General features: G+C 62.0%; 2 protein-coding genes across 4 annotated transcripts; both read left to right on the top strand.

Moving 5' to 3' along the window:
• Positions 1 to 7,675: 7,675 nt before the first annotated feature.
• Positions 7,676 to 9,493, top strand: Jund (JunD proto-oncogene, AP-1 transcription factor subunit). Its single transcript, XM_005001605.2, has one exon. The coding sequence runs from the start codon at positions 7,813 to 7,815 to the stop codon at positions 8,842 to 8,844; it is 1,032 nt and encodes a 343-aa protein (XP_005001662.1). The 5' UTR covers positions 7,676 to 7,812; the 3' UTR covers positions 8,845 to 9,493.
• A 138-nt stretch (positions 9,494 to 9,631) lies between these two features.
• Positions 9,632 to 26,388, top strand: Iqcn (IQ motif containing N). Of its 3 annotated transcripts, none has more exons than XM_063227998.1 (4): positions 9,632 to 12,536; positions 14,773 to 14,884; positions 16,436 to 19,936; positions 25,559 to 26,388. In XM_063227998.1, exons 3-4 carry the CDS (start codon positions 16,466 to 16,468, stop codon positions 26,309 to 26,311), a joined length of 4,224 nt encoding a protein of 1,407 aa, XP_063084068.1. In that variant the 5' UTR covers positions 9,632 to 12,536; positions 14,773 to 14,884; positions 16,436 to 16,465; the 3' UTR covers positions 26,312 to 26,388. The 3 variants fall into 3 exon arrangements, with proteins under 3 accessions (XP_063084068.1, XP_063084066.1, XP_063084067.1); XM_063227996.1 differs by having other exon boundaries at positions 25,361 to 26,388; XM_063227997.1 differs by lacking the exon at positions 9,632 to 12,536 and adding an exon at positions 12,544 to 12,628 and having other exon boundaries at positions 25,361 to 26,388.
• The last annotated feature ends 162 nt before the right edge of the window (positions 26,389 to 26,550 follow it).

Below are 26,550 nucleotides of genomic sequence, written 5' to 3'. Positions count from 1 at the left end.
GGTAAGGACAAGGACAGGTAGGTCAGCATGGGCCCTGCTGGCAGCCTCAGCTCTGGGCTCGGTGTGGCTCAGGAGGTGCCCAAAGAAAGGTTCCTAAGTGCCCATTAGTTGAGGGACAGCAGGATCAGGGGCCTTGAAGGGTGCTGCTGAATTTAAGGCCTATGCTTCAGTTTCCTCACCAGTGAGGAAAACAGTGGGTGCTCCTCACACAGGTTGTTGAGGGGCAGGGGTGAAGGGAGGAGGCTGGCAACCAGGTGGAGACCAGCCTGGCATGTAGGAGGTGCTCAATAAGTACATGGTACAGATCGGGGTGGGGATGACATGGTAAAGGCCCCATCTCGGGAGCAGCCTGTAAACTGCAGGTGCTCAATAAGTGCACAGCACCGTCCAAGAGTGGCCGCTCAGTGCCCCCTGCCTGCACTCCGACCCCCCCTGGCCTGCTGAGCTGTGAAGGGGTGGCAGTGCCCACTTGGGCAAGAACAGGCGATTTCCCCACTTGCCAACCCAGGCCACCATGCAGGGTCCCTGAGGCCGTTTCCCTGCACCGGGAACCTCGCCTGGCCTGGCCGTCTCCGGCCCCAGCATGACTCAGCCCTGCCCTGTCTCCACTAGAACTGGACACTAAAATAGTGGCCCAGCCGTGCCCGGCAGTGGCTGGGGAAATACTTCCAGGCTGGCTTCAGGACCTAAAAATACTTCCCCACTCCCGCTCTCCTTCCCATGCCTTGTTGCAAGCCGGGGCCCCGTGGGAGGGACCTTTACTGCCTACCAGTGCCCCTGAAAATGTGCTGGACATAGCATTCCCTGGTAACCCTGGCTTCTTAGGAGGCTGAGGCAGGAGGGTTCCGAACTCAAGGTTAGCCTGGGCAACTGAGCCCTGTCCCACCATAATCAGTGAACAGGCAGAATGTGGCCTGGTGGGACACTTCCTGGCAGGCGTAAGACTCCTGTGCCCACACATCTCAGGCTCCTGCCACCACACCCTTGACCTTCCAGAACCTCAAGGTGGGCAGGGGCAGGGGATGAGGGAGGGTCACTGTGCTTTCCAGACTGACCTCAGTTGCCCTGGGTACAGTAAGAGGGAGAGGCAGGTGTGAGCTGGGAGTGGGGGGCACCTGGCATCCAGCTGCCCACTCCCCCCTTGTGAAGGATGAGTCAGGCCACATGCATGGGGCAGCCTCCCTGACCCCTGGTTGTCATACTCAGGAAGAGTTGTTACTTGCTTTTCATTTTTTATTTACATGTTTGAGGCCGTGTCTCACTGTGTAGTTCAGGCCTTGGACTCACAGCAGTCCTGTCTCAGCCTCCTGAGTGCTGCAATGACCGTGTATGCAGCTTCAAATTAGCCATTTAGAACTAATAGTGTGGGCCTTGCGTCTGTCTGCATCCTTCCTGGATTCACCAGGTCGCTCACCATGTGCCTGTGGCCCCTGCCGTGACTCTTGGTGTGTCACTGTCATCATCTCATTATTATGTTGGGGATGGGAGCCAGGGCCTCACGCGTTCTCGCAGGTGCCCACCACTGAGCTGTGCTGACCTCCCACAGCATCTTCACAGGTGTCCCTCCAGGACTTGATCCTGCCCCGCTCCAGGAAGCCAAAGGCACCTGGCCACCTCCCAGGCCTCTCCTCCAGAGCCGGGAGCAGAGACAGGCAGCAGGGACACCGAAGAGTTCGGTATCTGCAGGCAGCAGGCTGTGCAAAGGCCCTGCAGCAGCTGAGCCAGTGTGCACAAGGGGACCCAGGAGTGGCCGCATTGGGGCATTGGGGAGGACTGGGGGGACAAGTAGGGGTGCTGCAGGGCAGGGTCAGGATGCACATGTAGAGGGGACACAGAGATGTGCCCAGAAAGGGGGAAGTGGAAAGGTGTCTGGAGGCTGTTTCCCAGCCACAGTGCCAGGCCTGTCCTCAACTTGGCTTGCCCTGAGCCTGCTCATATGGGCATCCTGGCCTGTGAACTTGGTGGCTGGGAGACAGCAGAGGGCGTGGCCCTGAGTGGTCCTTCCGGGCCTTTCCTGGCCTCTGTGGCCCGCCCCCTGCTGCAGGTGGGGGCTGGTACCCGCCCTTCCCCTTACACTACCTGCCTGAGCTGCTGAGTCAGCGTCTCCACTGCAACCCGGGCCCTGCCGGATGCTCCTGCGGGTGCTTCACTGTCCCTTGTCACCACAGCCACTGCTGTCCCCGCGTGGGGGCAGCGAGGTAGTCATTTTTACCCAGGTTTTGAGCTGCACCCGAAGACCGTGCTGCCCGCAGCAACCCCATCTCCTAGCAGGGTGGGTGCTGCACGGCTGGGCACACTGGACAGGAGTGGGGTTCAGGTCTGGGTGGCTGGGGATGCAGGGAGTCAGGCTACCCTGGGAGATGGGAGAACCATTTGGGCCCCAGGCCTAAGTCTTCCATGTTCTCTGGGGCCTGGGCACCCGTGGGAAGATTAGGCAGGGCGGGGATCCCAGCTGCTAAGGCCCTGGACCGCCCTCAGTCCTATGCCCTAGTCTTTGCCCCTACTCCAGGCCCTAGCTGTATACTTTCTCCGGGAGGCCTGCATCCTGGAGCCCAGGGCCTTTGCAGAGGCCCGAAGGCCTTCCCTCCAGCGTCTGCTGCATCCTCTGCGCTGACTGAGCCCCCTACCCCTCCCAGACAAGTGTCCCTCTCACCTTTGCCACCTTTTGGGCCACTTCCGGTTGCCCACACCTGCAGCCACCAGGTGCCCGGGGCGAGGAGCACAGGGCCCCGGCCTATGTGCTCCAGTAGGGTCAGAGGGACAAGGTGGGGTGACCTGAGAGTCCCCTGTCCTCGTGCATACTGATCAGATCAGCTCTGGGGCACCGCCCTGAAGGCGGATTGCTCCATTTTGGGGTGCCTTCCGCACGTGACACAGGACCTCCTGGCATTTTTCATTTTTGTTTCTCCCTAATTTGCCAAGCTGGCCTTGATCCTCCTGCCTCAGCCTCCCAAACAGCAGGGGTTACAAGCGAGCAGCAGGGCGTCTACAAGGGAGTCACCTCCTCTTCTGGTATCTCAGTCCCTGGGACTCACCCTCCCCCGGGGGGGGGGGTTTAATCTGAGGTCGAGGTCCCTCCCTCCCCTTCATCTCTGGGCTAGGCTCCTGTCAAGGGTGTGATCCAGACCCGCTCCTTCCCGGGAGGGCACCCCGCAGGGAGATCCCGTCGGGTCCCTGCAGCGGCGAGGCCAGGCCAGGCCTGCACGGACCCGGTTAACTAGGGAAGGGACCCCCGGCGCGGCTCCGCCGCCAGCCCTGCGTTTAATTAACAGCTGGGGCGCGCAGGGGAGGTGGAAGGGGAGAAGGGACGGGAAGAGGAGGTGGGGGAGGGGTCCTGAGCTGCCCGGCCCGCGCCCCACCCCCAGCCTCTCGGGGAGACTGAGGCACGCACGTGGCGAGGCGCCAGACCCCAGCCGGTCACATTCGGGGCTTCCCAGATATCCGCGTCCCGGGAAACACGCTCAGGTCCAACCCCGTCCCCAGAGGAGTAGTGGAGGCCGTGCGGGTGTGGACCGGGGCCGGCGCGAGGCCTGTTGACCCCGCCAGGCTACGCCCTCCCTGCCTCAGTTTCCCCCTGCGCCGCCTTGGGGCCTCTGTCTGGGCTGCGGTGCTGCGGCCCACGTCTGCGTCTACGCGGCCGGCCGGGCGCTGACGTCTACGCTGACGCAGGCGGCCCCGCCCCGGCTCAGAGCCGCGGCCTCCCGCCGCCCGGCCTCCCCGCAGCACAGCCCGCGCCCAGTCCCGAGCGGAGCCGCAGGCGAGCGCGCGGGTCGGGATCGGACTCTGCGCTCCGGAGCCCCGGCTCGCGGCCACCCGCGCCTCCCCGTCCGGGCGGCAGCCTCCAGAGGCAGAAGTGGCCAGTGCCTCAATTTCCCTTCTTGGGTTTTTGGCTTTTGACACAGCCTGGCGCTGCCGTGCAGGCCGGCCTGGGCCGCCTACGTCACTGAGGCTGACCTCGGGCTGGCGGCGACCCTCCTGTCTCAGCCTCCCCCCGCTGATGGGGCCGCTGCGTAAGGCTGCTGCCGGCCTTCCCGCCTTCCTTCCTTCCCCGATTCGCAGCGGGGAAGGCGGTCGGGGCCCACGAGCCGGGGTGGGGACGGCCCCAGAGCCCCCTGGGCGGAGCTGGGGACTTCCATTTCCTGGAAGGGACCGAAGCCTTGCCAGAGTGGCCCTGCCGCGGCCTGGCTCCCCGGAAGCGGATCAGCAGGTGGTTGAGGCAGGCCAGAGCCACAGGGGCCGGCAAAGCCAAGCACCCACGTCGCGTCCCCCGCCCCCCTCCCAGTCTCACTTCAGCTTTCTGCCTTTTCTGTTTCTGAGAAGCCACTTTTTCATTCCTAGCAACTCAAAGCAAAAGCAGGCGGTGCTGTCTGAGGGGACAAGAGTGACATCCCTAAAGTGGAGGAGCTGGGGACTGAACCCAGGGATTTTGCACTGACTGACTGAGAGACATCTTCAGAAATTTCCCAGTCTAGGGCTGGACTTGCAGGGGATCAAACTCACAACCTCGCGTTTGCCAAGCAGGCACTTAGGCCTCTGAGTTAAACCCCCTGCCCTGTGTTTTGTTTCTTGAGACAGATTCTATGCCCAGACCGTCCTTGAACTCGAGGGGGATCCACCTGCCTCAGCCTCTTGAGTGCTGATATCACAGGCTTGAGCCAATGGAGCATTAGCTTTATGGGGGCGCTGCAGGGCTGTGGAAATCCCTGGCCCAGCACGCAGTCGGTGTGCCATAGGGCATGGCTCAATAGATGAACAATTTCCGGTGCCAGAAACAAAAAGGGCAAAAAACCACTTTCTGGAGTTGGTCTGGTGAAACAGTTCACCATCTGCAGCCCCCCGCCCCGCAAAGTTCCTGGGACCCCAGTATCTGCCAGTGAAATGAGCTGACCTGGGTTGGGCACACAGCAAGTGAACATTCACACTTTGCTCTTCGGGGCTTCCTCCGAACGGTCAGTCAATCAACAAACACGGGGCCTAGACACTCTCCTCACAGCCTTCAGAATGAGGGGAGAGGAACAGTGGGGCTCTTGTCACAAAGTAGGACCTTCGGAGTTTAAGCCGTGTGGGGCCGGTGAGGCCTCAGTTCCCTGGTTTGTAAACCGAGGCAGGCAGGCAGTAGCCAGTGACAAGCCAGCAGGCCGACTACAAACACCTGCCACCTGCGCTGGGACAGGGAGGGGCGGGTGTGCTGTGGTGGAGGCTGGTGAGGGAGGAAGGAAGCTGGGTGGCGGGGGCAGCTTGGGCGAGTAACCCGATCCCCAGGAATGCGCCCCGAGAGGGCCCCATGCCTGCCAGCACTCCTCTTACCCAGGCTCCCCGTTTTGCAGAGCTGATGGCGGGTTTCTGGAAGCTGAGATAGACTAAAGGCCAGACAGACTCACGGGCAGCTTAGTTGGATTTCGGTGTTTTGAGACAAGAGTCTCGACAAGCAGCCCAGGCCGGCCTGGAACTATCCATCATCCTCCTGCTTCAGCCCACCTTAGTGCTGGGATGACAGGTGTGTCCCACCATGCTTGGTGCACTGTGGTCTCTGCTGCCCCATGGATCCTGGCACCCTGTTAGGGAGTGATCGGCTCAGCTTCTTTCTTCCAGCAATGATCTCCCTGGGGCCCCCCTAGCAGGTCAGGGTTCGAAACCATCCTCCTCACCTTCCTCTGCCCCCAGCCATGCCTGCGTGAACTGGGCCAGCTGTTCCTGCCTGAGAAGATGGCTTTGTGGGCTAAGTCCCACCCTCTAGTAGCCCCTAGCCCTGGAGGCCAGAGGTGGCCCCGGTTGGCCTCTGCATCAGGGCTGGGCCAGATGGATGGATGGGAACAGGGTGTCCTGGGGGGCTCCCTCGCTGGGAGGAAGAAAGTGGCCATGCTGGGACCAGGAGCGGCCCTCTCTACCCACACAGAGTTCAGCATGGTGGTGCCTGCCCACCTGTCATCCCAGCACTGTGGGAGGCCGAGGTAGGAGGGTCCCCAGTCCTAGTCCAGTCTGGGCAATAGTGAGATAAAGGGGAACCTGGACTACATAGCAAAACTTTGTCTCAAAAAAGCAAAAGCAAAAGAAGCCGAGGGAGCTGAGGACAGGGTTTGGCCAAGTGAAATCCCAGGAGGGGAGACCTTTTGGAGAAGAAAACTGGCTGGATGAGCAGGAGTTTGCCAAGAGGGTAAATAGAGGCACTCCAAACCGAAAGAACATAGAACCAAAGAAATGCAGTTAAATTTGACCAAATAATAATTACAGAAAACATGAACTGAGTCCTTTCTTCTTCAAATCTTCCCTATTGGCAGGTGAGGCCTGTGATACCAGGCCTTGGTACAGAATAGCGGACGGGTCTATGAGAGTTTGGGTCCAGCCAGGGCTACAGGGAGACCTTGTTGCAAAAGACTGAAGACACAAAAAGAACAGATTCTCCCTAAAAATGTCCCCCTGTGCATGGTGGGTGGGATCACACACTGCATTTTCACAAGAGGAAAAATGAGGCTCAGAGCAGCTGCTAGCTTTGCCTGCCTTGAGAAAGGCGCTTCTTCAGCTCAGCCTGCCTGGTGGCGCCTCCACCAACGAATGAGCCCAAGGGTAGGGTGGCCAGGGACCCTGGTGCCCAGCGCCTGGGCCTGGCCTAAATTCCCCAGGTCATGGTTAACTCGGGGTCTGGAGAGCACGCAGCCCCTAAGTAAAGGAGGCGAGTCCGGGGTAGCCCTTGACCGGGCGCTTGTGCATCCCAATGACCCCTTAGCAGGCCGTGAGGGACATCGCAGTGCAAGGGCCTATAGGTAGGAATGAGGCCAGGGTGCAGGGGGAGAGCTGGGCCCCACCACCTTGTCGAGGGCTGGCTCCATCGCGAGGCCCAGGGATGGTTATCGGGATGCTACAGGTGTCCCACACTGGTGGGAGCGCGGCAAGGGCCACCCTGTCACTTGGCTCACGACCCTCTCCAGGCTACCCCTGGGGTCCACCTGCCCTGAGGGCCACCACGGCGCCAAGAAGCAGGCCCGCCCTGAGTCCAGGCAGCCAGCTCAGTCAGCGCGGCGGGGCCTCAGTTTCTCAACCTGGAAAAGCAAAAAGTTAACTCCAGGCATGGGACTCTGTTGTGGCGAAGCGATTAGGGCCCGCTGGGAACCCAGCTTCCCCCTTGCGCCTCTCGAGGGACATAGCCTTCAACTCCAGGTTGAGAGGGGCAGACCTGCGCGCTGCGCCCAGGTCGTCAGTTCCGCCGCGCAGTTGCAGAAGCTCTGGGGAGGCCGCGAGTCTTTATCCACCGGGCCCCATCCCCCATCCCCGGGGGCCGGGGCCGCTCCGCCTCCGCCGGGCCGGGGCCCCACGCGCGGCCACGAGGCGGGGCTTCGGGAGGGCGGGACCCGCGGGCCGGCGTCTGGTGGCCCGGCGCATCACGCCACCCGGGACGCGCCTTGACGGGAGGCGGCGCCGGGGTAGCGGCAGTACATAGCGCTCTCGGGGCGGGGTGACCCGACCCGGGAGCGCGGCCCGCCTCCATGACGTCAACCCACAAAGCAGTGCGCTGTTGTGCCTTGTGCCGCGCGTTTCCGGGGCAACGGCGGCCTGGCGAAAGTCGAAGGCCAAGCCCCGCCTCCCTATGCAAATGAGCGACGTCACTCACACCCAATAGCGAGCAGGGGCGGTGAGCTCATCGCGCAAGGCCGAGGCTATAAGGGGGCGCCCGAGTCGCGCGTCGTAGGAGCCGCCGCCAGCGGAAGGCCGGGCAGCGGCCGCGGCCGGGGCGGGCGCAGGGCTGAGCGGACGGGGGGGGGCGCAGGCCCCCCGGGAGGCCACGGCCACTCCCCCCCCGGGCCGGCGCGGCGGAGGATGGAAACACCCTTCTACGGCGATGAGGCGCTGAGCGGCCTGGGCGGCGGCGGCGCCAGTGGCAGTGGTGGCAGCAGCTTCGCGTCCCCGGGCCGCTTGTTCCCGGGGGCGCCCCCGACGGCGGCGACCGGCAGCATGATGAAGAAGGATGCGCTGACGCTGAGTCTCAGCGAGCAGGTGGCGGCGGCGCTCAAGCCGGGCGCTGCGCCGACCCCTGCCTCGCTGCGAACGGACGGCGCCCCCAGCGCGGCGCCCTCGGACGGGCTGTTGGCGTCCCCGGACCTGGGGCTGCTCAAGCTGGCGTCGCCCGAACTCGAGCGCCTGATCATCCAGTCCAACGGGCTGGTCACCACCACCCCGACGAGCACGCAGTTCCTGTACCCCAAGGTGGCGGCCAGCGAGGAGCAGGAGTTCGCTGAGGGCTTCGTCAAGGCCTTGGAGGACCTGCACAAGCAGAACCAGTTAGGCGCTGGCGCCGCCGCCGCCGCGGGGGGACCCCCGGCCCCCGCTGCGCCCGCTCCTCCCGGCGATCTGCCCGCGTCGGCTCCCGCGCCAGAGGCGCCCGTCTACGCGAACCTCAGCAGCTACGCGGGCGGCGCGGGTACCGCGGGGGGCGCGGCGGCCGTGGCCTTCTCCGCCGAGCCCGTTCCCTTCCCGCCACCGCCTCCCCCAGGCGCGCTGGGCCCTCCGCGCCTTGCCGCGCTCAAGGACGAGCCGCAGACGGTGCCCGACGTGCCGAGCTTCGGCGAGAGCCCGCCGCTGTCGCCCATCGACATGGACACGCAGGAGCGGATCAAGGCGGAGCGCAAGCGTCTGCGCAACCGCATCGCCGCCTCCAAGTGCCGCAAGCGCAAGCTCGAGCGCATCTCGCGCCTGGAGGAGAAGGTCAAGACGCTCAAGAGCCAGAACACCGAGCTGGCGTCCACCGCCAGCCTGCTGCGGGAGCAGGTGGCGCAGCTCAAGCAGAAAGTGCTCAGCCACGTCAACAGCGGCTGCCAGCTGCTACCGCAGCACCAGGTGCCCGCGTACTGAGCCCGGGGCGGCGCGCATGCGCGGCCCCCGCCCGGGGGATGGCGTAGGCGCCCCGGACTTGTAGTGGGTGGCAGCACCGGGGATCGCCCCCGGGGGTGCCCGGGACAAGAGAGGGTGCGCTTCCGGGGATCCTTCTTTAGGAGGAGACAGTCCCTGGGGGTCGCCGCCCGAGAGTGCCGAGGACCGGAGAGGGCGCGGCTTGGGGAACCCCCCCCATCCCCGAGGACCCCCAGGACTGAAGAGGGCGCCTTGGATCGACAAGCTGGACCCCCTGCCCGGGGGGCGAGCGCACGACCCCCGCCCCGCGCCGCCTCTGCTGTGCCTGCCGCCCTTTGTGCGCCGCCGCCGGGGCCCCGCGCACCCCTTCTTTCACTTTCTACTTTTGCCTTGGGAAGAGACGACGGAGTGGCCGGCTGTGCCCTATTTATGTTTCTACTCGGGAACAAACGCTGGTTGCGTGTGCGTGTGTGTTTTACCGTGCTGGATTTTTTAAAGAAACGAGAAGAAAAAAAGTGGCTCCTCCTCTTTCTGGCCTCGCTCCCTGCCGCCCGCCCCGCCCCCCTGTTGTTTTGTTTTGCCACGAGCCCACATTCCTGTTTGTAACCCTCGGGTTCCCCGGTTCTGTTTTCAGTAAAGTCTCGTTACGCCAGTTCGCCTGTCCGCCTCCTCCTTCCCTGTCCGCCCCGGGGCCTGGGCAGAGCCGGGGCGCCCCTCCTCCACCGCGCCCCTCCCCCACCCGGCACGCGGGTGGGGCCTGCACATCTGGCGCTCAGCGAGCGCCATCTAGGCGCCAGCCCCACAGATGCCCGGGCTGGGGAGGGGACGTGTGTATCCCCTTTGCCTTCTGGGAAGGGGGGACCCCGAGGTGGGAAGGGACAGCCCCCGTCCAAGACCGGAAGGAGACCAAAGCGTTCCCTTTAACTCTTCCGGCCTCCGAGTCCCGGTCTGCAGTGGGCGGGAAGGGGGTGGGGGGACCTCACTGTCCTTTGTTGGAAGGTCCCGGCGGGAAGAAGGTGGTGGTGGCAGAGCGGGGCTGACCTGGGAGTGTGGCCTGGACAGCAGGGTTCCCCCGAAGCTCCCCACTCGTGCATCTTCAACCCTTAGGTCTCTTGAAGATCCAGAGAGATCACACAGGGTTTTCAGGCCCAGGGGCCTGGCCTCTGACTCAGCGGGGCCTGGAGGGATGTGTCACACCCAGTTGGTGGCAGGGGCAGGTCCCAGCTAGACCTGCCAGGGCAGCTGTGCCCACTTCACAGCCAGAACAGGCACAGCAAGAGGTCACCACATGGCCTCAGTCCACTGCCAGCAAGGGTAGGGTCCTTCCCTTCGTGGATCTGCGTCACCCTCTGGACCACCTGGCAGCCGGCTTTGCCCAGCTCCAAGCGCTGCCTTGGTGTTTGCTTTTACAGTCCTGGAAAGTGAACCCAGGGTCTTTACACTGAGCTGCGTATACTGTTTTAAAAATATTTTATTAGTTGAGAGAGAATCTTGCTATGTGGCGCAGGCTGACCTTGCAGTTGTGGTGATCCTCCTGCCTCAGCCTCCTGAGTGCTGCAGTGACAGGTGTACGCCACTAAGCTGAGCTCAGTGTGTGGCTCTGTGACTGGGTCCATGCTCCTTCCCCTGCTGGGCTCAGTGTCCCCAGCCAGGAAGTGGGTTGCTCAATGTACACAGCCTCTCCTAGGTGAACTCCTAGGTGAACGCCAGGGAGGCTGGGAAGGAGGGAGTCTGCGTTCCTCTTCCTCTTTTTTTTCCCCCTCTCACCCCTCCAGTCCCCTTTGGTTTTCTGTACTGAGGGGTCAGTCCAGGACATACTACATGCTGAGCAGTTGTGCTACCACTGCACTGGCCTCAGCTCCCACTGTTTCCTTTTTTCCTGGCCTCAGGACCTTTGCATAGCCACTTAGCTGAGCTGCACTCCCAACCTGGATGTACACCGTGCTCACAAGTGGGCTGGCCAGCACCTTCTCAGCTGCTATTGCCCTTGGGGCTCCTGTCATAGCAGGGCCCCTGGTCACTACTGAAATTGACTGAAGGATTGCAGTCCTATGCAGCTGCCTTGTCTGTTGTCACCCTGGGTGTTGAATTCAGAGCCTAACACCAAACTCCATCCTCAACCCTGTAGTTAAATGCTAGGTCTAGGCTGGCCTGGGATTCTTGATCTTCCTGCTTCAGCCATCCAAGTAGCTGTGGTTACCGGCATGTGCCCGCCACCGAGCCAGCTCAGCTCATGTCCTTGTTTTCTCCCAGGTCCCACCCTGCTGGCCTCTCCGCCAACGCCCCAAGGTCTCCCAGGGGAAGCCAGGCCGTGTGGCCTTGGCTGGAGGCCGCTGTGCTGTGGCCAAGGTGTGTGTCAGCCTTGGCCTGGCGAGCGATGACTCACTCTGGGTGGGGGCCTGGCCTTTGAGGCGCTGGCCCGTGTGCCCCTCCAGGGATGTGGCCCCTGGACAGTGCCCATGGGTGCCCTGTGGGAGACCCTGAGGGGTCTCAGGTCTAGCTCTGCCCCTGGAGCTCCACACATAGCTGGACTGGACATACCACCCAGCCCTGGAGTGGAAGCCCATTTCTGACAGTGGAAGTCTCAGTGTGTCCAGCCTGCTCTAAGCGCATTCAGCCTTGGCACCTTCTCTGCAAAACACCGGTTGCAGCTCATGCCCTTAATCCCACCTGCTTGGGGGGCTGGGGCAGGGAAATCTCAAAGTCAAGGCCAACCTGGACAGTGTCTCAAAATAATAACCAAAAAACAGGGCTAGGCTATGGTTCAGTGGCAGCACATCCCTGATTGTGTCGTCAATCCCCTGCACAGAAGAAATAAAGAAAAACCAAAACGAATCGCCCTGCAGCCTGTACAGACTCCTACATGTCTCTGAGGCCCCACCTACTTGGCCCTTCCTGACCTCCCACAGCCACACTAGCCTCCTCCATGTTTTTGTTCACACCCAGCTCCTTCCTGCCTCAGAGTGTCTTTGCTTGTTTATCTACTTGGCCTCCATTCTCCCAGTTCTCCCCAGGGTCTCCCCAAGTTTTTCCTCTTTTGTGACTTCACTTGCTTGGTGGTCCATTCCACCTCCCTCTTAGTTTTCCTTTTTTTTCAGACTAAGACTTAAATTTATGACCCTCCTGCCTCAGCTTCCAGTTGTGTAGGTTTTTGTTTTGTTTTTTGAGTCAGGGCTTCACTATGCAGTTCAGGCTGAGCTCACACTCAAAGTGATCGTCCTGCCTCAGCCTCCAGTTACGTGTTTTAGTTTTTGAGACAAGGTCCTGCTATGTAGTCCAGGCTCGCCTCAAACCCTAGGTGATCCTCCTGCCCCAGCCAAGCGCTGGCATAACACGTATGCGCCACCATGCCTGGAAGCCTCTACTTTTAAACCCTTGTGTCCTCCATACTGGGGGCAGGTTTCAACATACAATAGGCACTTAGCAAGGACCCAGAGGGGTGAAAGCTCCACATTATGGAAAGGCAGGTTTTGGAGTCCCCTCTGTGCCCAGAATCCCAAATTTCTGCCCCAGTGTCCAGGCCATAGGTAGCGGCCTCTGTTCACCTGTGTCCCCTCCCATGCTGACCCAGCGTCTGGAGCCCCTCCCCCAATGGCTGCTGGGATTGGCTGGAACCTGGCTGGGTCACAAAGGCTCCTGGCAGTGCCTGGCACCCAGCTGGCCACTGAGGCTGGTGGATTCAGCTGCAGGGGCAGGTGAGTAGGCCTGTTGAGCTCTGTGGGTACATGGGGACCCTACCACTGTCCTCCATGCCCCCAGACTTCCCCTGGGATGCTCTGATGGGCAGGTAGGGAGCTCAGTCACTCAGAAAGGGGTGCTAGGGGTCCCCAAAGCCTTGAGGGGTTTCATCCTGCCTAGGCCCATCCTGGCCAGACTGTGGGCTTGGTTTGCGCGACACAGGGAAACAAAGTGGCACTGTCAGCCAGGCTCTTAACTCCTGAGTCTTGGAAGCCCCTGTTCCTGCCCACCTCCACTTCCCCGCCTTTCTCTTTCTCTTTCTCTTTTGGGTGGGAGGGTTGAGACATGGTCTCCCTAGATAGCCCAGGCGGGTGACTCTCCTGCTTCAGCCTCCCGAGTGATAAGATGACAGGCACAGGTCTAATGGCTGGCAGGGCTCCCCAAGGGGCAGCGGGCCCTGTGTGGCTGCTGTGGGCAGTCGCTCTTCTCCTCCACACCCCAGTGTCCCCGTAGGGAAACATCAGCTCAGTCGGCACAGTCAGCAGTGTCTGGAGTCACCCACGTCTTGTCTGTCTGTCGTGTTTTTTTGGTCTGGCTGCATGGCCAGCTGCTAAGAGGGCGTGAACCCTCTAGGGCCCGCTCTGCCATGTGGGCTGCCTGGGCTTCGTGGCTCTGCACCAAGGCATGGACACAGGCACTGCTACTCCACTTTCTGAGTTCACTCTCAGAAATGCTTTTTTTTTTAGTACCAGGGATCAAATTCAGGACCTTGTGCTTGCCAGGCAGGCACTTAAGCCACTAAGCTAAATCCCCGGCATGAATTCACTCTCCTTTAGGGAGTGTGACCGGGAATCCCTTCCTCTGACTTTGTGCAAGCCCGTGCCTTGCCTCCCCTTTACCTTCTGAGTCTACACACATTTATTTATTAATTTATTGGAGGTGGTGGGGGTACCAGGAATTGAACTCAGGACCCTGCACTTGCCAGCAGGCGCTGGGCCACTGAGCTACATCCCCTTCCCTGTGTCTATATTTAAAGCATATATCAGGCAGTGTGGTGGTACACAGCTGTAATCCCAGCACTCGGGAGGCTGAGGCAAGAGGATTGTTACCAGTTCGAGACCTTGGGCTACAAAGTGAGCTCAAGGTCAGCCTGAACTGCATAGTGAGACCCTGTCTCAAAAAGACAAAAAAAAAAAAAAAAAAAAGCTATTGAGTTTGATAAAATACTATTTGAATACTCTTTGAAAAAACCCTTCATATGTATTGTTCCACTTCTAGATATAATGCCAATCTCAGGGTTTATAAACATTAAATTATTCTAAGGCCTTGGAATCATTTTTCATGGCCAGGATGCCGCTTGGTCCACCTACCCATCTAATGACTGTTGGGACATGTGAGTCTCCGCTCACAGGGGTTCGCTATGCAGTTTAGGCTGGTCTTGAACTCACTCTGGCCCTTGTACTTCGAGGGATCCTCCTGCCTCAGCCTCCTGAGCGCTGGGATTGCAGGTGTGCACCACTGTTCCCCGCCCCTCCTCTCAGCCTTCCTGGCTGTCATTTTTGGTACACTTGTGTACATCTTGCTGCTGGAGTCCCCGTGTCTCTTTGGCCGAGGCAGGAGGATCCCTGCAAGTTCAATGCCAGCCTGGGCTACATAGTGGGTTCAAGGCTGGTGCCTAGACTACATAATGAGACCCTGTCTGGGGGAAAAACAGTGGGAGGAAAAAACACCCCATTACTTCTCCGCTTTCTGAATTCACTCTCCTTTCGGGAGTGTGGCGGGGGATCCCTTCCTCCGACTGTGTGCACCACGTGCCTTAGCAAGCCCGTGCCTTGCCTATTGGCATAAAAGGGTCAGGTTATCCTACTGCTTTGATCAGAAACTTGAATTCCTTAATTTCCCAGCGAACAGTTTACTTATACCAACAGGTAGTGGCACACACTTGTAATCCTAGCACTCTGGGAGGCTGAGGCAGGAGGACTGAAACTTCAAATCCAGCCTGGGTAATTTAGCGAGGCCCTGTCTCAGAATTAAATAAAAAATAAAATAGCCAATAAAGAGGGTTTGGGGTGTCATTCGGTGTAAGGGCCCCGGGTTCAATCCCCAAGTTGTTTAAAAAGAAGTAAGCCATCCTTGTGATTGTGGCGCTGAGGCTGGAACCCGGGGTCTGGCACGCACTGAGTTACTCACCCCAACCCGGGGAGCTCAGCCGTGTCACCTTTGCCCTTGCTTCTTGCTTTGGTCTTGAGACAGAGCCAGCTCAGAGCAGCGCAGGGTATGAAGAGCGCGAGGCGGCCTCCTCTCACAGGCCGACTTCTGAGACTGCACCCTTTCCTGCTCCGCCACCGGCTCTGTGACCCTCAAGGTAAGAGGGCCAGGGTGATCAGGTCCTGGCTAAGGCACAGGCCTCGCCCTCTTTCCTCCGCATCCTTCTGTCATCTCTCTGTGCATCCACTAGCCCCGCCCTGCCCCAGCCACCCAGCCACCCGTTCATCTGCCCATCCATCAACGATTTCACAGACCTGTCGTCCATCTGTCCGTTCATCCATCCATCCATTCATCCACTCACACCCCTCCATGCACCTATACCTGTGAATCATGTCTCCCAGCCCACGCAGCGCCCCATCCTTCCACCCACCCACCCAGTTGCCCACCCAGCCACCCGTGCTCCCACCCTGGTCTGTGCTCCTCTGTATGCAAATCCACTTCACTCTGCGTGGACCCAGCTGCCCCCCAGCTCTGTGTCTGCCTCTCCTTTCCACAGTGCCTTCAGCTTTATTTACTAACACTTCCCCTTCCCCGACTTTGGCCACCCACCTACCCAGCTGCGCACCCAGCCAGCCTGGAGTCAGGCCTGGTTCCTGCAAACTCAGAGTTCAGTCACCACCCGGGCGCGTCACCAAGCAGTGCACGAACCTTCTGAAGCCCTGTTGGGTCACTTTTCTCTCCTTACTGAGACAAAATTCCCAACACCCAAGGTTTTTTTTTGAACTGGGGATCAAACTCACGAGCTCACGATTGCCAGGCAGTCACTTGTGCTGCTGAGCTAAATCCCCTGCGTGAGTTTAAGCGGGGAAAGGGTTCCAGCCTCAGCGCCACAGGGTGTGGAGGTTTCAGCCTATACTGAGCTGGCGCCAGGGCTGGGTGGCGGGCAGGGGGTGACGTTGCATGGTGGTGGAAGACAGCAAAAGCAGCAAAGGGGAGGGGGGAGGTGGGCCTGTCTGTCGCCTGTCTTCTGCATACAGTGCACGGGGTTAGGACAGTGACAGCTCCATCCATGGGCGGATCCCACCATCACTCATCCCAGCATCCACTACCCGTCAGCCACACGCTCTGCATTCAGCTACCTCTGAAAAGGCTGTGACTGCACGGGGCTTTGGGGAGACACCCAGACGCAAGCAGGAGACACGAGACAGTTTGATGACAGCTAGGTGACAGCTAGGGGCATTAGGCTGAGGATGAACATGAGAGGGATGCGAGGAAGGTGATCAGGAGCCAGGGCCAGGAGCGGGAGGGGACAACTGCAGGACACCGGGGACAGGATGGACTGGTCTCAGAGAGTGGGCCCCAGCCAGGGAGCACCCTCCTATCCTTAGCCCACCGCCTGCCACCCACGTGTCCCCCAGCCAGCACCCATCTGCAGCCCATCTGTCCGCCCATCCACACACCTACCTACCCCAACCATCCTTTCTTCATCCAGCTCTATTTATCAATCTGTCCCTGTGCCCCTGCATCCTCGGCTCATCCACCCACACATCCATCAGTCCATCCATGCGCTCAGCCACCCAGACACCCAGCTGCCCTCCCCATCCCCATCTCCCTCCGTCAGCCCATGAGCAGACTGATCTATCCACTCATGATCTCCCACCCCTGCCCATCCACATCCCCTACTGTCACCCTCCTGCGCTCCCTACAGGCCCAGCTGACCTGCTCAGGAACCAACACAATGCAGCCAGCAACACAGCCCCCGGTCAGCAGCCAGCTGTCACCAAGTGGGCACTACCCCCTGCAGCCCCAGCTCGGCCATAAGCTCCAGGAGAGCGTTAGGGGGGCACCGCCACAGCACGTGCCTCCCAGCGCCCTGCAGCCCGCAGCCCTGCATCAAGCGGCGCCCCCGCATCCAGCGGCATCCCCACAACTAGCAGCACCCCGGAATCCAGTGGTGCCCCCACAACTAGCAACATCCAGGAATCCAGCGGTGCCCCCACAGCCTGCGGTGCCCCCTCAACTAGCAGCACCCCAGTATCCAGCGGTGCCCCCCCAACTGGCAGCACCCCGGAATCCAGCAGCGCCCCCACAGCCTGCGGTGCCCCCTCAACTGGCAGCACCCCGCAATCCAGCCGTGCCCCCACAACTAGCAGCACCCAGGAATCCCGCAGCGCCCCCACCGCCCGCGGCGCCCCTTCAACTAACAGCACCCCAGTATCCAGCGGTGCCCCCACAACTGGCAGCACCCCGGAATCCAGCAGCGCCCCCACCGCCCGCGGCGCCCCCTCAACTAGCAGCACCCCAGTATCCAGCGGTGCCCCCACAACTGGCAGCACCCCGGAATCCAGCAGCGCCCCCACCGCCCGCGGCGCCCCCTCAACTAGCAGCATCCCGGAATCCAGCAGCGCCTCCGCGCGTGCCGCGCCTGCGCGCGGTCGTGGAGAGCCAGGCCTTCAGGAACATCCTGGTGGACGAGATGGACATGATGCACGCCCGGGCTGCCACCCTCATCCAGGCCAGCTGGAGGCGCCACCGACTGCGCCAGAAGCTCGTGTCCCAGATGACGGCGGCCAAAGCCATCCAGGAGGCCTGGCGGCGCTTCAGCATCCGGCGCCTGCGCCGCTCTGGGAAGCTGCCGGCCCTGGGGCGTGCAGAGGAGGAAGGCGACATCCCCTACCACCCGCCGCAGCAGGTGCGCTTCGGTCCTCAGCCCTGCCCAGGGAGCAGGGAGCCCCAGGGCTCCGCCCCCGCTAGCCCGGAGCCCTGCACACCCTGGCTCATCTCGCTGCCACCCCCGCGTGGGGGCCCACCCTGTGCACCCACGACAGCCACCACCCTGCCGCCACAGGCCCATGCCAGCAGCCTCCGGTGCCTGGGAAGCCCCGATCCCAAGTGCCAGCCTGGCCCGGTGACCTCAACAGTCAGGGGTCCCTGCCTGGTCAACAGCCACATGATGGTGGACACAGCAAAGTCCAGATATATGACTTCCAGAGCTACTAAAGCGGGGTCCCCAGAGCCACCCCCATCTGGGAAGTACAGCCAGGTCCCCGCAGAGGCACAGCCTCTCAGGGCCCCATCCCAGACTTTCCGAATGGCCTCAGCAACCAGGACCACATCCCAGACGTATCCCAGGGCCGCCACCACCAAGACCCCGCCGGCCCAGATGTGCCCGGTGCCCATGCTGACCAAGACACAGCCCCAGACCTGCCCGGCACCCACACTGACCAAGGCCCAAGCCCGGGTTCGGCCAACGCCACTGACCAGCATTCCACCACCTCGCCCTGCCGTCCCCATGACCCGAGTCCCACCCCAGATGTCCCTGTTGGCCTCTGTGATCAAACCTCAGGCCCAGACGCGCCCGGTGGCCCCCGTGAGCAGATCCCCACCCCAGCCAGCCTCGGTACCCATGATGAGGAAGGCCTCGCCCCTAGTGCGCCCGCCTCAGACTACACAGGCAGCAGCCACTGTGTGCAAGACACCATCCCAGCTGCGCTCCGCCACCTCCACGCCTAAGGCCCCAGCCCAGACACGTCTGGCAGCCATGATCACCAGGACCCCGGCCCAGATCCGCTCAGTTGCAGCTGCACTCAGGACGCTGTGCCCAACACTTCCGGGCTCTGGAAACCTCAAGGCCCGGCCGGCTGGAGCCCCCAGCAGCTCTGCCAGCCTGCACCTGGAGGCATCAAGGACCAAGGTCTCGACGAGCACCAGGCCGGTGACAGTGGGGACCGTGAAAGTCTCAGACCTCTCTTGTTGGCCTGAAGGGAGGGTCAAGGTTGTTCCCCAGCCGCATATGGAAACTGGGGCTCCTGGGGCTCCCAGGGCTCCCACAAGGGTCCCTTTGGAAGTCAAGAAAACCCATACCAGCACCCAGAAACTAGTGAGCAAGGACTCAGTGTCTAAGGCCAATGTGGCAGTGCCAGCAGCCAGAGTCACCACAGACAGACGCCAGCCCCTGGCACAGGCTCTCCAGAGAGTGGAAGTCATCAAGGTCCAGTCCCAAGTGTACATGCCAGTGCAGGTGGCCGAGGCCTTGCCTCGGCCTCAAGTGGCCATTCCGCTAACCAAGGCTCTGGCGCCATCCCAGCCACGTCTGCCCCAGGCACAGCTGGCTGCACGGCCATTGACGGCACCATCCCGGCCTCAGGTGGCCACCAGTGTGACGGCCTCACCCCATGTCCGTTCGCCCCCTGAACAGATCAGGGCGCTATCACAGCCACCACCAGCCACCTATCCTGACAAGGCAGAGTCCCAGGTGCACCCGCCCAGCAGGCTGAGCAAGGCCCCATCCATAGGGCACCTGGTCACCTGTCTGACCAGGACGCAGTCCCAGGTGCAGCTGACAGCAGAGACGGCCCGGCGAGTCTTTGCAGCCCAACCGGCCACTGAGTTGGGCAGCAAGGCCCAGTCCCACCCACTGCTGACTGGGCCCAAGACGCCTGTCCCCTGCTGCCAGCTCTCAGGGACACTGAGCACCAGCTCCAGAGTGAAGCCAGACCACAGACCGGGCAAGGCCACCCAGGGCGCCCGCCCCACAGCCCTGGAGCCCCAGGAGACGCTGGTTCCTCTGCTTACTGCGACCACTACAACACACGTCAGCTGTAATGTGGAGTCCTGGGGTGACAGTAAGACCATGAGGGCCCAGCTACCCACAGCCAGCCAGGTGGTGACCAGCCAAGAGGATGTGGCCTCAAAGATTGCTGCCCTGGGCACAGAGCTGGTGGCTGCACTGGGTTCCCAGGAGGACCTGCGCACACTGCTGACCAAAGCGCTCTCGCAGCAAGAAGTGTGGGCCGCCTTGAACCAGGCCTTGTCCAAGGAGGTCCTGGGGGCCAGCATGCTCAAGGTGCTGCCCCAGGGCATGCTGGGAATGTCCCTGGCCAAGACGCTGTCCTGGGGCGAGTTGGGTGCCACGCTGTCCCGCGTGCTGTCCCAGGGCGAGCTTCGCACAGAACTGGCCAAGGCTGTGCACAATAGGGTGACCGAAGTGCTCGGCAAGGCACTGACCCAGGAGGAGTGGGCGGCTCTGAGCCGGACTCTGTGCCAGGGAGAGCTGGGGGCCATCCTCAGCCAGTCCCTGTTCCAGGCAGCCCCCAGGACTGAGGCCGTTGTCCCCAGAGCCACCTCGAAAGCATCCAGCAGCAGGATTACACTGCCACCAGCCAGGGTGGAGGCGACGGTTCGAGGGCCCTGCCCACAGCCAGGCCAGGTCAGGACCCCCGGGGAGGGTGTCTGGGACTGCATTGTTGTGGGCCCATGGGGGGACGGAGGAAGGGGGGCCATGCTCCAGGGGTCACTCTGCTTGTCCCACTTCCCTGTGGCTGCTGCCCGCATGGTGCGGGTGGCCTCTAGCAGGTCCCTGCGTCCCTTTGTCATCGGCCTAGAGCTCCTGTTGTCCTGCAGGGCAGAGTTGGGCAGAGTCTTCTCTGACCGGTATCTGAGCCCCCAAATCAGAAAGGAAAGTGCATGCCTGGCCCCAGAGGCCAGCAGATTGGCCTGTGCCAGTGACCCTGCGATGGGGGGTGACGGTCCTCACTGGCCCCGGCCGTGCCCCCTGCAGCCTCGTTTCAGCCCCTGGCAGCCCTTCCTCAGTGCAGGCGTCGGCCCGAGCTCCAGCCAGCCGTTGGTGACTGGCAATCCAGCCCCCAGTGCCCAGCAGCCGCATGTGGTCAGCAGGGTGGCCCCTCGTCCTGGGTCGACGTTGGGCAAGGGCAGCATGGCCCCAGGGAGGCTTCCAGGTAGCAGAGGGTCAGGGCGGGGGGCCCCTTCCCACCTCTCCCCTCCCACCGGTCAGGGTATGGTTTGCTGGTGTCAGGCAGCGGGGGGCAGGAAGATGACCCCCCATCTCCACTGCCCCACCATGGCCAGAGGCCCAAGGCAGTCGTCCAAGGCCACCTGTGAGAACTTCAGAAGGGGTCAGGCCTCTAATCCCAGAAAAATCTCCCCGGAGACCATTAAGGTGCCCCCAACTCCACCAAAAGTGGTCGCGGTAGGCAAAGTCCAGGCTCCCAGGGGCCAGGGAGGTGACCGTGTATCACAAGTGTCTACAGGTACTAGGTTGGAGCCTACATGCACCCAACCGTCCACCCAGCAGAAAAGGGATCTAATTCAAAGTCTTGCCTCTGTCCTACCCTCCTCCCCAGAGTCTCCCCTTACTGAGTTGGTGGCCAGCAGGCACGGTGCGTCGGCCCAAAGCACCTCCCAGGGCCCCAAGCCCTGCAGCACGGGTGACAGCAGCTCAAAGAGCTCCCTGTCCTCTGCGTCCGTGGGCAGCGTGGCCAAGGTCGAGGTCCTAGACCACTCCTGGGAGGGGAGCTGGTGTGAGGGCCCCCCGCTGGAGCCCCTGCTGTCTCAGAAGCCGCTGAGGTGTTCCCAGAGGAGGCTGGGGACCTCAGAAAAGACAGGGGAAGCCGGCCAGAAATGCCTGAGCCCTCCTCCCCCCAACCCCACCTCTGTGACCTCCAAGTGTGTGCCTGTTCCGTCCCACACCCTGGTGTCCAGCTGCCTGCCTGTGAGCGTCCACTGGGACACAGAGAATAAGGAGAGTCAGAGCTCTCTGAATGTGTTGGAGAGAATAGCTCAGAGGACCATCCAGCGCGGCCCCAAGAGGACGCTGTCGTTGGCCTCTGTGGTCCCTGCTGTGGGCCTGCAGACGTCTGTGGCTCCCAGATTTTCTCGTGCCCTCTCTCAGCCCTCGCTGGCCAGCAGGGCAACCCCAAACCCAGGCCAGTCCTCTGGGGCTGCCAAGGTTTGCCCAGCCTCCAGTTGTCTGTCACTGCCCCCTGGGTCTGTGCCATCCCAGTGGACCGTGTCCTCGAAGGTCTCCCTGGGCCTAGATCAACCATCTGTGGCCAGCAGGATGGGGGTCTCCCTGGGCCTAGACCAACCATCTGTGGCCAGCAGGGTGGCCCCTGGACCAGCCCAGCTAGTGACGGCAGGGGGGCTGGGTGCCAGCTCAGCCTCAGTGCCCACAGCCAGTGGGCTGGGCCCCTGGCAGGCTGATACCATGGCTGTGTCCCTGGGCCTAGAACAGCCTCTGCCTGCGGCCAGTGGGCTGGGCCCAAGGACACATCAGCCATCTGCCCAGTCTCCTGAGGCCAGTGGGAGGTCCTCAATGTTTAACGGATCGTCTATGGCTAGTGAGGGGTCTCAAAGCTTTGTTCAATGCCCTATAGTTAGTGAGGGTCCTCCAAGTTTTACCCAATCTTCTGTGGCCAGTGAGGGGTCCCCAAACTTTGCTCAATCCCCTATAGCCAGTGGGGGTCCCCCAACATTTGCCCGATCTCCTATGGCCAGTGGGGGGTCCCCAACATTTGCCAGATCTCTTTTGACCAGTGGGGGATCCCCGACCTTTGTTGGATCTCTTGTGGCCAGTGGGGGGTCCCCAAGCTTTGCTCAATCCCCTATAGCCAGTGGGGGTCCCCCAACATTTGCCCGATCTCCTATGGCCAGTGGGGGGTCCCCAACATTTGCCAGATCTCTTGTGACCAGTGGGGGGTCCCCGACCTTTGTTGGATCTCTTGTGGCCAGTGGGGGGTCCCCAACATTTGCTCGATCTTCTGTGGCCAATGTAAGGTCCCCAGCCTTTGCCCAAGCTGCCGTGGCTGGTGATGTGTCCCCTAGCTTCCCTCATCCATCTGTGGCCCATGTAGTGGCCCCAAGCCTAAGCCAGCCCCTTTTGTCCCAGAGGAAGATGGCCTTCAAACGGGCCCGCACATTTTTGGCTACTAGAATGTCCCCTTATCTATCCCAGCCACGCGCAGCCAATCTGGGGTCCCCAAGCCTGGCCTGGCCGCCAGTGGCCTGGGACAGAGCTCACGGTTTCCTCGACCCACTGTCCATGTCCATGGGGGTCCCCGATCAGGCAGGCTCAGGAGTGTACACAGCCCAGCCTGGTCAGCGTCAGCCATCTGTCCTTATGCCTGCTGACTCCAGCAGATTTTACCCTGGGGTGACCAGCAGGCCAGGCTTTGGCCTGGACCAGGCTCTTCTGGGTAGTGGCAGGGTCCTGAGGGATGATGGTCTTATGGTGACTGGCATGGTCCCAAACCTCCAGGATCCTGAGCTTAACCACGTATACCTTGAATTCCATCAGAACCCTGAGATCTATCAGAGGACACCAAGTTCAGCCACTGTCCCAAACCCCTATCTCTATCAGGAGAACCTGGGTCCATCCTGGGGACCTGGTGTGTCCCAGCACAGCTGGTTCAAGGATGTGGCTACCAGCATGCCCCAGGGCCATCTGGCAACCAGTGCATTCTTGAGCTTGTCCCCAGAGGCCGCCCAAGGTGACCTGGCTGGGGACACCTCCTGGCCATGTGCTGATGCGTCTGTGGACCAGAGGTGCAGTCCGGTGATGGATGGCACAGCTCCCCTGGCATCTCAGGTCTTGGAGATAGGTGCTCCTTTGATACCCCAGGGACCTTTGGAGACCTCAGGCCTGGCCCAGAGCCTCCCTGCAGGGGTGGTATTCAGGAGATACAGGCCGAGCCAGGCCCAGTTGCTGCTCGGTGACCTGGAGCCCAGTGTCTGTCAGGCCAGTGTCCCTCTTCCAGTGACCCTGCACCACCACCAGCCCCCTGGCCTGGCCCCTATGGCCCCATCCAGCTGCCTTTACTCAGGGGTTGCTCAGGCCTCTGGGATGGGCACAGCCCGTGATGGCCTGGTGCAGGGCTGTGAAGACAGGATGACTACAGACACTGTGGTCCCAGACACCAGTGGCCTGGCTTTCAGTCTTCCCCCAGGGTCTGTCATCAGAGGCGTGGGCCAGGGTCTTGCCACAGGCTCAGTGATGGGAGTGGCCCAGGGCCTCCCCCCACAATCTGTGATGGATGGTGTAGGCCAGGGTCTCCCCCCAGAGTCTGTGATCGATGGTGTGGTCCAGGACCTCCCCACTGGGTGTTCCATGGATGGTGTGGTCCAGAGTCTCTGTCCAGGGTCTTTGATGGATGGTGTGGTCCAGGACCTCCCTCCAGAGTATTTGATGGATGGTGCAGTCCAGGACCTCCCCCCAGAGTACCCCCAAAGATGTTTGATGGATGGTGCGGTCCAGGGCCTCCCTCCCGGGTCTTTGATGGATGGTGTGGTGCAGGGCCTCCCCTCAAGGTCTATAGTGGCAGGCGGGGTGGCCCCCAGGCAGTTGGCAGCATCTGGCCCTAACTGGGGGAAGCCCTGCCTCTCCATAGGACCCCTGGCTAGATTTGTGGCCCCAAGGCTGACCTCAGGTTCAGTGGTGAGTTCGCTGGAGCCACAGGTGCCCCTGAGTTCCATGCCTGTGTGTGTGGGCTACAACGCGCCCCCAGGGTCCCTGATTGTAGGACTCTCTCCCCGCCCTTTCCATCGAGCCCTGGCTGGAGAAGACCCTGCTGGCCCCTGCCAGGGCTCCAATGCCACCGGGCTGGCCCAACCTCAGGCTCCAGCCCCAGGCCCTGCTGCTGGGGAGTGCAGGACGCCCACTGCCCTGTCCAGGGCATTCAGGTTTGGCAGGGACCCTGGGAGGAGCACGCCTAGGGCCCCGAGTGACCAGGCCACACTGAGGCCAAGAGCAGCATGGGAGAATCTGTCCTGGGCCTCAGGGTCCAACAGGGAGCCCAGTGCATCCAGGTTCTCCAAGGTCACAGCATATGTACAGGACAGGACCCCCGGGAAAGGGGGTCCTTGTGACCACAGGCCCCTGTTTGTGGAGGGGAGGCTTCCCAGAGACCAAAGGCCACCATTCAGGAATGTGGCTCCCAGCCTAGCTGTGGACCAGGCCCCAAGGTCAACCCGCCACCTCAGGGCCAGTGAGGCCACCCCTACTCTCCAGAGGAAGTCCCTGAGCAGTTGGGGACCTCCCAGGGCCTGCCTCGAAGCTGCTGGCTGGGTCCCTGGTGTGCAGAAGGTTTCTGTAGTGGACAGGGCCACGCGACAGCCCCTGGCTCCTGGGACCACTGAGGGTTCCTTAGCATTTCAGCACAAGTCTGCGGCTCTCAGCGGGGTCAGATGTTATCCCCGGGGGAAGGTAGCAGCCCGTAGAATCTCACGGTTGTCCCAGCTGGCTCCAGACAGTCTGCGTCGGGTGCCCATAGCCCAAACAGGGAACCCCAGTCCTCCCCGGTGGTTGGCAGCCACCAGCATAGTGCCCCCCATGCAGCCCTGCCGGTCCTGGGCAGAACCTGCAACCCCTGCTCTTCACCATGGGGGAGCTGCCCCCTGTGCGCCCCAGAAACTGCTATCCCCTGGCACGAGAAAAGCCTGCCAGTCCCGCTGGGGCAGCCTGGTCCCTGAACTGCTGGATGGCCCTGCAGCCCCTGCAGGGCCCAAGCCCCTGCAGCACGCACAGAAGCCTGTGCCCCGGGCCTCCCCACGCAGCCCCAGGCCGGCCACAGGCCTGCTGTCCACGGGTGTGGCACAGGGCACAGGTGTCCCTAGACTGTCCCCAGAAGTTTGTGAGGTGTCTCTGGGCCACCAGTCTTCACTGACTGAGCCCCAGGGGCCCCTGCTAGACCAGACCCGCCCTTACATCACAGGCCCCACGGCTCGTCATCACAAGCTGTCCCTGACCCCTGAGGTCCCCCAGTGCTGGCTTCCCCATCGTTTCATGGGTCCCATTGTGAGCCATCACAAGCCATCCCTGACCCCTGGTGTCCCTCAGGGCCCCGTGGATGCCAGCACACATGGTGGTCAGCTGTGGACCTCTGCTGTGCCCAGTGTGGCAGTCAAGCCCCTGGAGCATGCCGTGGCCCCCCATTACCCACAGCAGCCGCCCAAGGGCCCGGGGCCATGGGACCACGTGGGCCACACAGCAGTGGCAGTGCCCAGGCCACTGGAGGACTTGACTGTGTCACTGCAGCAAATGGAGAAGATCATCATCCATGCTGTGACCGTCATCCAGGCGTGTGCCCGCGGATACCTGGTGCGCCGGACCATCAAGGTGTGGCATCAGAGGGCCACCGTCATCCAGGCCACCTGGCGCGGACATTGCGTGCGACGTAACCTGTTGCGGCTCTACAAAGCCACCACTATCATCCAGGCCGCATGGCGAGGCCACCGTGTCCGTGAGGTGCGGGCTCAACAGCTGCAGCTGCCACCCACGTGGATCGAGCCTCCCAGTGAGGCCAAGGCAGCCACCGAGCACCGCTGCTTCCAGACCTGCCCGCCACGCCTCTGCAGCCTGTGCCAGGCCCTGCGCCCCGAGATGGGGAGCCCGCCCAGCGTGGTCATGCTGGTGGGCGCCAGTCCTCGCACCTGCCACACCTGTGGCCACACACTCCCCACACGGGTGGTGCACGGCACAGGCCGGGCGGGTGCACCATGGGCCTCCACCCGCCAGCCGACCCTCTGGTACCAACAGCAGCTGCAGCCCCAACAGCAGTCTTGGGACGCAGCAGCCACCACCATCCAGTCAGCCTGGAGGGGCTTCAAGGTTCGACGCCAGCTAAGAGAGCAGCAGCTGGCCGCCAGGATGCTGCAGGCCACCTGGCGGGGCCACTACACTCGGACCTGCCTCACCTCTGTGGCACTCCTGGGGATGGGAAGCCCTTGGGACAGCGCCCCGGGGGCCCCGCGCCCAACACGACAGCCTTCACGCTGGTCTGGCGTTTAGGACTCTGGCTGCCTGCAGAGGACCCGGCGGAGGGCTGGTGGTTCTCTGGGTCGCACAAATAAAGTCGCCCAGCCTGAGTCTGGCGTCCTGTGCTATAAATTAACTGGAGTGCATGGGGTGTGGAGGGGTGAGGGAGTCTGGAGCATCCTGGGGGGAGGACCCCAACAGTGCTGTTTGCACTCCGGCTCTGTGTGTGTGACCAACACGGGGACCCCCGGTGGTCTCTAGTGGTCGGGGGC

This window comes from Cavia porcellus, unplaced genomic scaffold (assembly GCF_034190915.1).
Source record: "Cavia porcellus strain 051 isolate PalLab524CR breed Dunkin Hartley unplaced genomic scaffold, mCavPor4.1 scaffold_17, whole genome shotgun sequence".
Taxonomy (NCBI): domain Eukaryota; kingdom Metazoa; phylum Chordata; class Mammalia; order Rodentia; family Caviidae; genus Cavia; species Cavia porcellus.
The sequence above is the reverse complement of the archived record's forward strand: the minus strand, read 5'-3'. Positions and strand labels throughout refer to the sequence as shown.

What these genes read in the sequence shown, in the direction of transcription:
- Iqcn (XM_063227996.1), top strand. Translation starts at nt 16,466, where the DNA reads ATGCAGCCAGCAACACAGCCCCCGGTCAGCAGCCAGCTGTCACCAAGT. An exon ending in CCTGCCCACAGCCAGGCCAG is followed by an intron (nt 19,937 to 25,360) that starts GTCAGGACCCCC and finishes GGTGTCCCTCAG; the next exon opens with GGCCCCGTGGATGCCAGCAC.
- Jund (XM_005001605.2), top strand. Translation starts at nt 7,813, where the DNA reads ATGGAAACACCCTTCTACGGCGATGAGGCGCTGAGCGGCCTGGGCGGC.